Below are 10,899 nucleotides of genomic sequence, written 5' to 3'. Positions count from 1 at the left end.
CCAAACTCCGGTGCAATGTCTGACTCGCTTTCCCCTCTTTCTCTTCATACATACTCGTACATGACTCATGAGTCATTATCATGACAACGTCCCAAACGCCAATCTTTGAAATCAAGAGTCGAATGTTGCAACAAGTCTACCTCTATAAGAGCTCAATGGGTAATCGATAGGCATTGCTCTCTTTCTTGATAAGTGCTCAGCGGGATACATTGTTTTCTGATTCAATTGCTCTGGCCAGAACCACGCCTCGACTCTCAATGGGCCTTGCATTCTGAAGAGGAGCATAACCCTCAGCCATGGGGGCCAAGGTGCTCTTGTAAGTACCCTCTTTGCCTCGCCACTTCGCCTGGCTCTGATGACCTGTGACCAGAACTGGAACTACAGGGTATATCGGAGGTGATGCTCTGTAGCTGATTTCGGAGAAGCATCCAGACTGGGAGCTTACAGCACTGGTAAGGAATAGTGACAAAGGCGCCAAGTTGGCAGCTATCTATCCTCGCATCCGCCTTGTGTACGGTGACCTCGATTCTGTGGAATTGATAGAAGCAGAAGCCGCCACAACTGACATCGTGTATCATTTTGCAAATTGCGATCATGAAGCCTCTGCTACAGCAATTGCAAAGGGTCTGACTCGTCGGCAACGGACCGGGGCTGGCTACTGGATTCATACATCTGGTACCGGGATTCTAGGAATCGAAACACTGGCTACGGGGGAGTTTGGTAATATGCTCCCCAAAGTCTACAATGATTGGGACGGAATTGAGGAACTGAAGTCCCATCCCGACGAAGCCCCACATCGGAAAGTTGACAAGATTGTCCTTGCTTCTCATTCGGACAAGGTCAAGACGGCCATAGTCTGCCCTCCAACTATTTATGGTCCTGGTCGTGGTCCTGACAATACAAGGTCGATGCAAGCGTATATGATAGCCGAGGCATTTCTCAAACATAAAAAATCATTCAAGATAGGAAAGGGTGAGAATGTTTGGCACGGCATCCACGTTCAGGACCTTTCGGAACTCTATCTTCTGCTTGGGGAGGCAGCTGTCAACGGGGGCCCACCAGCAACGTGGAATGAAGAAGGCTATTATCTCGCTGAGAACGGATCATTCAAATGGGGAGATGTTATGCAGGGTATTGCAAATATTGCCGCTAAACAGGGTCTTATTCCAGATAGCACTCTTGAAGAAAATTCACCCGAGGAGGCAGAAGAGTACTTTCACAATGCGAAGTACTATGTTGGGACAAATTCGAGAGGTATATCAATCCGAGGCAAGAGATTGTTAGGCTGGAAACCGATCCAATGTAGTCTTGAGGATGAGTTGACCGAAGTTGTCAACAACGAAGCCAAGCTCTTGGGACTGGTTAAAAGCCATGCAGAGAACGTTCAGGGGTGAGGCCAATGGAGATATCTATTGCTCCCCATGATATGTTGGACTCCCGAACGACGCATGGATTACATCATATGCGGTGATACCTTCTCATCTCTGACCTCATGCTGGGGCTCGACTACTCGAATGAAAATCAAATAATCACAACAATGATGGATGACCTGGGTGCCCCGAATCCTATGGCCAGCGCTGGAGTGACATTTTGAGAGCTATATTCAGCACAATTAATACGCGGAGCTGGTTTCAATGAAGCAACGGCAGCCCCAATCCTTTGGATGCGAGGTGGACAAGCTGGCCGCCGCTACCGTCTTGCCTTTTCAGTAAAAGCTCAAGGCAAGAAAGCTTCCCCATGAAATTCCTCTCTCAAACTATTATAGTTAACGTTGAATGTCTTTTGTGTGTTTTGGAAGTAAGAAAGTGAATCGACGAATAGAAGTTGAACCGAGAGACTAGGACTAGAAAACTCCCTGAAAGAGCCATGGAATCTTGATATCCTTTCCTGATGGCAGATGGGCTCGTCGCTGCCTCGTTGTAACGCCCATGGGTCCAACCTGAATCTCTCGACCCATTCGGGTGTACAAAAAGCACCACAGACATTATGTTAGAGTAGTTTTCAAACCCTCCGCAAAGCCTATCCATTTCGTTCCAATAGCATTACTTTCACGGACGGAAGAAGCCATACAATGCCAATCAATGGTTTGGTACGCCATTCATATATCGTAGCACTCAGCATCGATAGGACCTATCTTAGGACCATAAATATGAGAATTGACCTTCACGGTACAATTGACTACCAAGGTTGGAAATGGAGCATGGAGGGTGAAGTCCTTGGCGGAGCTTATCCCAAATAGGCAATTTTTATTGTCCAGATTAGGAAATTATATAAACAAGGCTATCTATCATCTAGAGGGCACCCACCGAGGTAATCCGCAGAGTTGGAACTGAGCCAAATGAGTCCCCAGAGTTCCAGTACTTGGTACGTCCAAAATTCCCCCTTTCAGCTTCTCTTGGGAATTGATGGTCTGTAGTAATCATTTCAAATACGCACCACAGGACTCCACTACTAATTAGTCCTGCCACTTCCTCCCTTCCTCATGCAATGATCCCAGCTTTTTGCCTTGATTAGAGTAGCACTCGGACGTGGATTCTGTTCTTGCTCCCTCTTGGTATCTGGTATCCTCAACCTCCACCTCACAAATCTCCTTGATCGATCTGGAATTGCACATCCACGTGCTCGAAAACAATATCATCATCCTCCTCCTCCTCCTCCTCCTCCTTGTCGTCGTCGCCGCCGGCTGCCATTAGAGCATCCATGACCTAGTGGGCCGCAGAGTCGCATATACTGCGTTTCAATTCATCTCTCAGCTACTACGCTGAGCCCTCGCTGCGATGACTGTGGAAACACAGATGGGGACGACGGCAGAACCTAGCTCGAACGATGGGTTCGATCGACAAATTGCTGCTGAAGGGCAGGGCATGAGCAAACGCTTTTCGTTATTGTCTCTTGGGGCTGTATCTTTCAGTATCACTTGCACGTGGGTTGGTGCCGGAGCCTCTGTTGGGATCGGCCTGACCCAAAGCTCTGCAGCAACGCTATGGTCTCTGCCAATCGCTGGGGTGATGACATTGGTCTTGTCTTTGGGAATGGCCGAGCTGTCCTCCGCGTATCCTCTCGCTGGGGCCGGATATTTGTGGTCATATTTAGTTGCTAGCGACGAATATAAGCCATTCGCCTCGTTCTTGTGAGTCTACCCTGTTCCTAAGCCTCCCCGAATCAAATATTGATCATCTCAATAGCAATGGATTCCTCAGCGTTATCGGATGGTGGCTTGCCGCGGGCTCTGTGGCGAACTTCATCTCCGTATTGATTATGGCAATCGTTGTGGGATGCCATCCGGCATTCGAGCCTCAGTCCTGGCAACAATACCTGATATTTGTATCCTTGCTCTGGCTCGCTGCAGCAGTTAACATCCTCGGCATCCGCTGGTTGCCTCAGTTCAACCAGCTGGTTTTCAGTCTCTCAGTCCTGACACTGTCAGCAACCACGATCGCACTCTTCGTATGTGGTAGACAAGACCATGCATCCACACACTTCTTATTTGCGAATTTTGATAACGGTCAAAGTGGTTGGTCAAACCACGGTTTTTCCTTCCTCCTGGCTGCGGTCAACTCCATCTATGGCTTTCTGGGGACCGATTGTGGTGCCCATCTCTGTGAGGAGATTGCGAATCCGGCGAAACATGTCCCCAGAGTTATTGTGTACCCATTGGTTATGGGGATTGCCACGGCATTCCCTTTCTTGTGCTCGCTGCTCTATTCGATCAAGGATCTTTCGGCTGTACTAAGTACTCCCACTGGTCTGCCATTGCTGGAAATATTCGTTCAAGCAACAGGATCGAAATCGGCCGCTGTATTACTTACCTCTGTCTTCACATTCTGCATGTTCGGGTGCTTGGTCGCCGTGGGTAAGTCTATCGCAAGCGATTCAGACTGGAGGAGGCTGACCTCGCGCCGAAACTACTTCTTCACGCATACAGTGGGCGATGTCTGGTGACGGGGCATTGCCCGGGTCTCATCTGTGGAGGAGGTTGCATCCCCGTTTCAACATGCCAGCCAATTCAATACTTCTCACAACAACATTTGTGTCGGTTAGTTTACTGCATCGTGTAGCTTAGTGATCGTGCGATGACGGCTAAATGTACGACAGCTGTACGGGTTGATATTCCTGGGTTCCACAACCGCGTTTGCTGCCATGGTAAGCGCCACGATCATGTTTCTCCAAACCTCTTGCGCCATGCCGCAGGCCATTCTACTCTTCCGAGGCCGGAACAGAATCTTGCCCAACCGCTTCTTCCAGCTTGGCATTTTTGGCCCAGTTGTAAACGCAATAGCGGTCGCCTGGGTGGTTCTCATCGATATTCTGGCATGCTTTCCAATCATCCGGCCAGTAGACCCTCAGAACATGAATTACATGTCAGTAGTCAGTGCAGGATTAGTCTCGATGGTCCTGGTATTCTGGTTTACTACTAAAAGGAGGAAATTTAGAGGGCCTGATGTGGACTTTGAGTTGATGAACGCGAGACGACAAGCCGCGGTTCACGCAAATGTGACGGATACAATCTTCGGAAGTTCTGACCAGGGCGAAACCAAGATGTGAAGATGGGAATAGTTTCGCACAGGCCACGCAGAGATGGATATTATAGAGAGAAACTGGAATGATGAAGAAAACAATGTGAACAGACGATACCTTCCGTGCAGTGTCCATCGAGGAATTCGACGACATAGAAATGCGGGGTTAGTAGTGGATCTAAGCCATTAAGAGAGCCGAGCGACCCCGGGGGACGAAGGAGACCGAACGCCGAGAACGCAGATAGTTAGGGGAGATTCTCTCGCGCGGCCCTCTTCTTTACATATTGATAACTCTCTCGCCCTTATCTCGCACAATCTCGGCTGGTTTGCTGTACATTGAGTTACTTTCCCGCCACACGTCGAAGACCCTTAAAACCTTAGCCCAGTGATTTCTTATCACTTTCCTTGGGTTGGTTCTTGTCGCACCTCCCTCCTCGATGCTGGAATGCTTCAAACTCTCCCCAGACCCAGCAGCCCGTGGAACCACTCTATCTAGCTAGTTAGTAATGCTTGTGGGGGTCTCAAAGCGACAGGAACTGCTGGACTGCTTGAACTGCACCGCATCGCAGCGTGTCTGTGATAGGACGCGATACCGGTGTAGCACATGTTCTCAGTACTCAGATATCTGTCAGGGGTACCCAAGACGGCTTCGATGGCTTCCTGGAGTTACCTCGCGAGGGAAGTACAAAAACAGGTCCCTCAGCATCCAGTCGTCTAATCCACAGTGGCAGCCTGTAGACAATGGTTGCCGCTCTTTTAGATTCAAGCCTAGGAAGACACAGACAGGTCGCAGACCGGTTCCATCGAAATCCACGGCACAACATGCTCCTGAAAACGGTGCACAGCCATTTGAAGCTGATGGACGGAGATCTCAGTCACAAGACCAAGAGCATATAGGTGAATTTGAATCACCCTCGGAACTCGTCGTCGAGCCTTATCTAAGTCTTGAAGCGTCGCTCGCGGACACCGCCAATGACTTTGACGCAGGTCTTGAAACCATCTTGGATAGTTGTGTTGCATACTTCAGCACCGGAAATGACAATGATCCACATGATCTGCCATCGGTCTCAGGGAGCATTGCACGGCAACAACAAGAAGGCGAAGGCGACAACGATAATGACGATGATTATGACGAAAGTGTATCAGCCTCGACGAAAGACATCGTGTCAACTAGCTCCCTTGGACAGTCCTTGCTCTTAGCTCTGGAGCCTGCAGAGTTACTTGTATTTTGTACGTATCTATTTATTCCGCGCACTTTGGTGGCATTTCAGGCTGACCTCTTCGAGATGATTCGGAGCTTTGCACTCTCCCTTTCACGCATGATTTCCCCGAGAATCCACTCCGGTGCCTACGAAGCGTTTCGGCAGAGCCGAAGCACTTACTGCACGCCATGCTTGCGTTCTCTTTGGAGCATGTGAGCCGACTCAGCGACAAACTGCCTGGACCTTCGTTGACCGACCAAATAACCATCTACAAGCACTCAGCAGCAGAATGCTATGCGATAACTTCGTCAGCTGCCTCAACCGCCGCCAAAAGGCATTTGCTTGATACTATCTTTATTCTCTTTGCTTTGGATGTATGCCTACCCAGTGCAACTCCTCGGCTACTCATGAGCACTATAGTCCCACTAGTGTAACTTCGTGGCTAACCTAATAGGCTTTCCTATCAGCTTCTGGGCCGTGGGGTGCGCGCCTAGCGAATGCCTACCATAAAATCGAGTCCATGGGGGGTATAAGTCTCACAGCGGCTTCGCCTAGGGCCCGAGCACAGTTGATGATGTTTGTTTGGTTAGTATATCTATCTGCCAGTCCTCCCTGAACTTAGGGCTCTGATCAATTATTTCTAGGTGGGATTGTAGTATCGCACTCGTTGCGCGTTCGAACCCCGTATTTTCATCGTTCTATTACGACTTTGCGCTTGAAGAACATAACGGCGCGACATATGACATTTTCACAATAAGTGGTGTACCAAAAGACCTGTTCCGCTACTGCAGAGAGTTGACTCAGATCGCCAGCGAGAAGAGACAGATATCCAAGTTCAAATACGCCGTGTTTGACATGAGCCGAGTACTGGAGCTCGAAAAAAGTATTCGAGAGTATCCAGGAGGAGGTTTAGCACCGCAAGGAGAGGATGGCGCCGAAGAACTGATTGAATGCTGGCACGACTATTACAACGCCGCGAACGCCTGGAAGTACGCTCTACTGCTCTACATCTCCAGGGTTTTTAAATGGGATCCCACCAGCCAAATCCGTCTCTCTGAATTCACGTCACTTTCGAGGCTGGTTTTGGACAGCGTACGGTGCTGCAGACCCGACTCTCCAATGAGAAAACAATTACTCTTCCCGGTTTTTGTGGCCGGTTCCGAATCGCTAGACTCTTACTCAAGGTCCTTCGTTCAGGAATTTTGTGACACATGGTGCAAAACTATTAGATACTCATTGTTTCCCGATGCATATTCAGTTTTGCAGGAAATTTGGGCACAAAGAGATCTAAATGCCAGCGACCCAACTGTGTGGTGGGGAAGTGTGATAGACAGCAAACAGTTGGATGGCTGTGGATTTTTGTTCGGCTGATTCATGGGCGCCACATCTGTATCTGATTGTTTAAGGTAAGGAACTCCTCGAGATCAGCTACGCATCATGTCAAGGAGTAAATACACACGCTCTTGCAGCACTATGAGACCTTGCGAAACATCCATTGCCTTTCACAACCTAGATTGCAGTCCGGCCATGCCCGCGTCCTCAGCAATAAGTTCCGCAGCTCGTTCGCCGACAGCCAGTACTGTCAACATCAGATTGATAGTTACCATTGTGGGGAAGACACTCGCGTCAGCAACACGCAGATTCCTCACACCACGCACCCTGAGCTGGGGATCGACCACGGCCAGGGGGTCATTCTCGATGTCGCCCATCTTCGCTGTACATGCCGGATGGTACATAGTATGTGAGACAGAGCGGGCGTACTGGTCAAGGTCTTCGTCCGACACAATATTCGGCCCTGGTGCAACCTCCTCCTTGATCCAGCTCTTGAATGGCTCCGTCTGGGCTATCCTCCTCGCCGTCTTGATACCTGCTACAAGCAACTCTCCGTCATAATCTGTGTTTTCGAAATATCTGAAGTCGATGGCCGGTGGCTCTTGGGGATCATTAGAAATTAGGTATACCCGTCCTTTTGACTCGGGCCGTAGTATGATAGGCAACATACAGAACGGGTTCTCCGGCACAGGGTATCCCATGCGACTAGTTTCCGAGCAGAACTCTAGAGCCCATACATGCATGAGGGTATCTGGGATCCTTCCGTCATTACCAGCATAGTTTTCAGGCTTGTGACGGAACAGTCCGATCACGTCCGAATGTGTTGCGGTTGTTAATGGAACTGGTTTGTGGAGATTGAAGACCACCGTTGAGCAAGGGTGGTCTTGTAGGTTTTCGCCAACGCCGGGGATGTCCTTCACCACTGGTATCTTGATGGACTCCAGTTGCTTGCGAGGCCCGAGGCCGGACAGTAGCATGAGTCTAGGGGTATCAAATGCTCCAGCACATAGAATTATTTCTGCACCCGCTTGTACAACTGTTCTTGACCCACCTTGACACTCAACGTCAACGCTTACAGCAACGCCGTTTTGAACGTTCACCCGATTGACCCAAGCATTAGTCAAAATAGTCAAATTCGGCCGTTTCTCCTCTCCCCGCAGGATGGGGTGAATGTAGGCTACGCTCGCGCTTGCTCGATGGCCGTTATCTGGGTTGTATGAAAGCGGAGTCCAACCAGCACCAGCAGCCAGTCCCTTTGGTGAAGAGATGGCATCATTGAAGCTTGGAATGAAGGGTAGCCCTGTGGATTTCTGAGCCGAGGTGAGCCAATCTCTACTTAGATCATTACGATCGCGAGGGTGTGCGGCAGGATATGTTTGAAGTCGGAGTTTGTCCTGCAAGCGTGTAAAAGTCTCAAACGACCAGCCTTTACAGCCTAAGCGCTCCCAAGTAACAGCGTCGTATTTCGGAGTCCGAAGTGAAACCATATCATTATGGCTTGAGCATCCGCCGAGGACCTTAGCTCTAGCGTGTATGATGTGGCTATTCCCTATGTACCAAATTGGTGCCAGCGACAACGATTCAGCTAGTGTTCTCACCTCTTGGTTGCTCAACGGAGTTATATCTATATTCCAAGTCTGTACCTTGCATCTCGACTCGTTGTTTGAGGATAAGAGCACGCTTGTCGTTGAGATCACTTGGACCCGCTTCGATCATAAGGACTCGGTGGTCAGGCAGGTATTCTGACAGCCGACTCGCAATTACACAGCCCGCTGTCCCTCCCCCGACAATAATGTAGTCAAACTTGACAGCATTGTTGGAGGATAGACTGTTGATGATCGTCATTGTATGGCAAGGGCCAAGATCGGAATTGTGTTGTCTGATCTGGGCGGTGCAGGATGCTGCGATGCTGAAGAGACGGATTTGAAACCTGACAGCACCAAGAGTTATGTATAATATAGGCGGATGAAGAGTTTTACATCCTCTAGGCCGAACCCTAACCGTTAAGACCCTCAATCAGACTCAGACCACGATGCAGCTCCCATGGCCGTTGTCACTCTTGCGCCTACAAAGCGTGGAATCCTCGCCGCAGTTCACAGCCACATTGGGAAATACCAGGCCACCAGTGCGACGTTTCCGAGATATGGCAAAGAATACGACCTGCTAAGGCTTCGTCCCTGGCCAAGTGATCCCACAGTCAAAAGAGCAGTTCAAGGAGTTTCCCAGAGGAGGCAAGTCGATAAAAGCGGGCCCTGAGATATGTGAAATTCCCTGTTTAGGCAGGTCGGCAAACGTCAACAAGGTACAGTTAGCTGAATACCGAACATGAATCAATCTTTTATCCCAATCCTGCATTTGGTCGTTTACTCCTATTTGGGGTTCGCCAGTGACACTACGCTGAGCCTCGCCTTCCACGCTGGGATTTTTCCTTGCCACTTCTATTCAAGTACCATGCAACCAGGCTCAATGATCCCCCAGTTTGCCGCCTTAAGTGTCGCCTCGATTCTCTCAGGGCTTCGAGTAGCTTTCTCACCGCTTCTATGCTCGAAAGCCTGAGGCCTTGAGTCTGCAACGGATATAGCACCTGAGGGCTACCACAACCGTACACCCCTCTTTTGTTTAAGCTGAGTGGACTTCTATTCGCCTCGGCGTTTTGGCCAACGACGCAGACTCATCGTCTTGCATCACCTTTGCTAAGTAGAGTTTCAGGACCCTCATGTCCTTCAACCGTTTGGGACCCTGTCACTTTTTAATTTGCTTGTGTCTCTTCGAAGAGATGGCTTGCAGATCTGGGAGTCAAATGCTCGAAACGAGAGCTCCCGGCGTTGGTAGCCGTCAATAACGAAGGAAGAGCTTGCTCGGGAGGGTTCCTTGTGCCGAGGCAGCCTAGCTACCTCAGCTTCAACGAAATCAGAAACTCTTAGCCCCATCATTCGAACCTCGCAAGCTCTCGATTCGTGTTTAAACACCTGTTGTAGCAACGCCTAAGAAGATAACAAGTAGGTATGTGTACTACTGGAAGTCGTCAATTCTGGGGTGATACGATCAAGGTGGCAGCCGGTGCGTTTCTGTCGCGAAGGGCCAGAGAACTCGAGCCTCATCTCTGTTTATCATGATTACGATAGCTCTGTTGCTGCGCAAAACCAAAAGGGCAACTGTTAGCCCAAGAATAGCACCAAATTCAGCATCTTGAGGAATAGAATCGCTTCGGTAACCTCCTACACAGCCTGTAAGACTTCCTCGCAATTTTGAAGCTGGACTTCAACTTCTTGATTCGATCCTTTAGGAACAAAGTCACTGCGATGAGGAAGGCTGAAGAGCATGTGAACAAGTTGATCGTATTCAAGCTGTTCGTGAAATGGATAGCCCACAAATGTGGTCACGTCTTGCATATACACCGAGGTCAGAAAGAAGTCCAGCACTGGAGCACTGCGCATTGCTTCCGTGCATCACTTGCAAGCCTAGTCCAAGCTTTGCGACTTTGCATAGTCCCTACAAGACGTTGGTTTGAGTAAGGGATTTCGGGCATCGATGGGGTTAAAGAGGGTAAGATAAATGAAGACTCTCTGTGGTTCACAACAACAACTGCACAGTATGGTTGTTAACAAGGAGTAACGGCAAGGCTGAAACACATGCCGACCAAGCGATCATACTTGCTTCAACACAACAAAAGGAGGATTTTCTGAATTCAAACCGGCCGTTATCATTGTCAACTCTTATTAGGGAGCGGGCCTGGATCTTATGCAATTGCGAGGAGGCGAAACTTTCATCGAACTGGGAACATACGGCCCCGAAATCGGTTGCGGCCGTATCATGTTCGCGTCCAGGGCATGTGTCGTGTATCATCC

The 10,899-nt window shown here is 49.5% G+C and overlaps 4 protein-coding genes across 4 annotated transcripts; 3 read left to right on the top strand and 1 right to left on the bottom strand.

Moving 5' to 3' along the window:
- Positions 1 to 296: 296 nt before the first annotated feature.
- Positions 297 to 1,394, top strand: A1O9_02032 (uncharacterized protein; the record flags this gene model as incomplete). The annotated part of the gene is made up of 2 exons (XM_013407607.1): positions 297 to 316; positions 464 to 1,394. 2 exons carry the CDS (start codon positions 297 to 299, stop codon positions 1,392 to 1,394), a joined length of 951 nt encoding a protein of 316 aa, XP_013263061.1.
- A 1,383-nt stretch (positions 1,395 to 2,777) lies between these two features.
- Positions 2,778 to 4,545, top strand: A1O9_02031 (uncharacterized protein; the record flags this gene model as incomplete). Its single annotated transcript, XM_013407606.1, has 4 exons — positions 2,778 to 3,130; positions 3,186 to 3,849; positions 3,926 to 4,036; positions 4,096 to 4,545. The coding sequence occupies 4 exons, from the start codon at positions 2,778 to 2,780 to the stop codon at positions 4,543 to 4,545; spliced, it is 1,578 nt and encodes a 525-aa protein (XP_013263060.1).
- Positions 4,546 to 5,169: 624 nt separating this feature from the next.
- On the top strand, positions 5,170 to 7,090 carry A1O9_02030 (uncharacterized protein; the record flags this gene model as incomplete). The annotated part of the gene is made up of 5 exons (XM_013407605.1): positions 5,170 to 5,199; positions 5,249 to 5,747; positions 5,804 to 6,093; positions 6,174 to 6,304; positions 6,364 to 7,090. The coding sequence occupies 5 exons, from the start codon at positions 5,170 to 5,172 to the stop codon at positions 7,088 to 7,090; spliced, it is 1,677 nt and encodes a 558-aa protein (XP_013263059.1).
- A 131-nt stretch (positions 7,091 to 7,221) lies between these two features.
- On the bottom strand, positions 7,222 to 8,896 carry A1O9_02029 (uncharacterized protein; the record flags this gene model as incomplete). Its single annotated transcript, XM_013407604.1, has 2 exons — positions 7,222 to 8,600; positions 8,650 to 8,896. The coding sequence occupies 2 exons, from the start codon at positions 8,894 to 8,896 to the stop codon at positions 7,222 to 7,224; spliced, it is 1,626 nt and encodes a 541-aa protein (XP_013263058.1).
- Positions 8,897 to 10,899: the final 2,003 nt, after the last annotated feature.

Source organism: Exophiala aquamarina (assembly GCF_000709125.1).
Source record: "Exophiala aquamarina CBS 119918 chromosome Unknown aczIA-supercont1.2, whole genome shotgun sequence".
In the NCBI taxonomy this organism is placed as follows: Eukaryota; Fungi; Ascomycota; class Eurotiomycetes; order Chaetothyriales; family Herpotrichiellaceae; genus Exophiala; species Exophiala aquamarina.
This window is presented reverse-complemented; position numbering and strand designations above follow the sequence as displayed.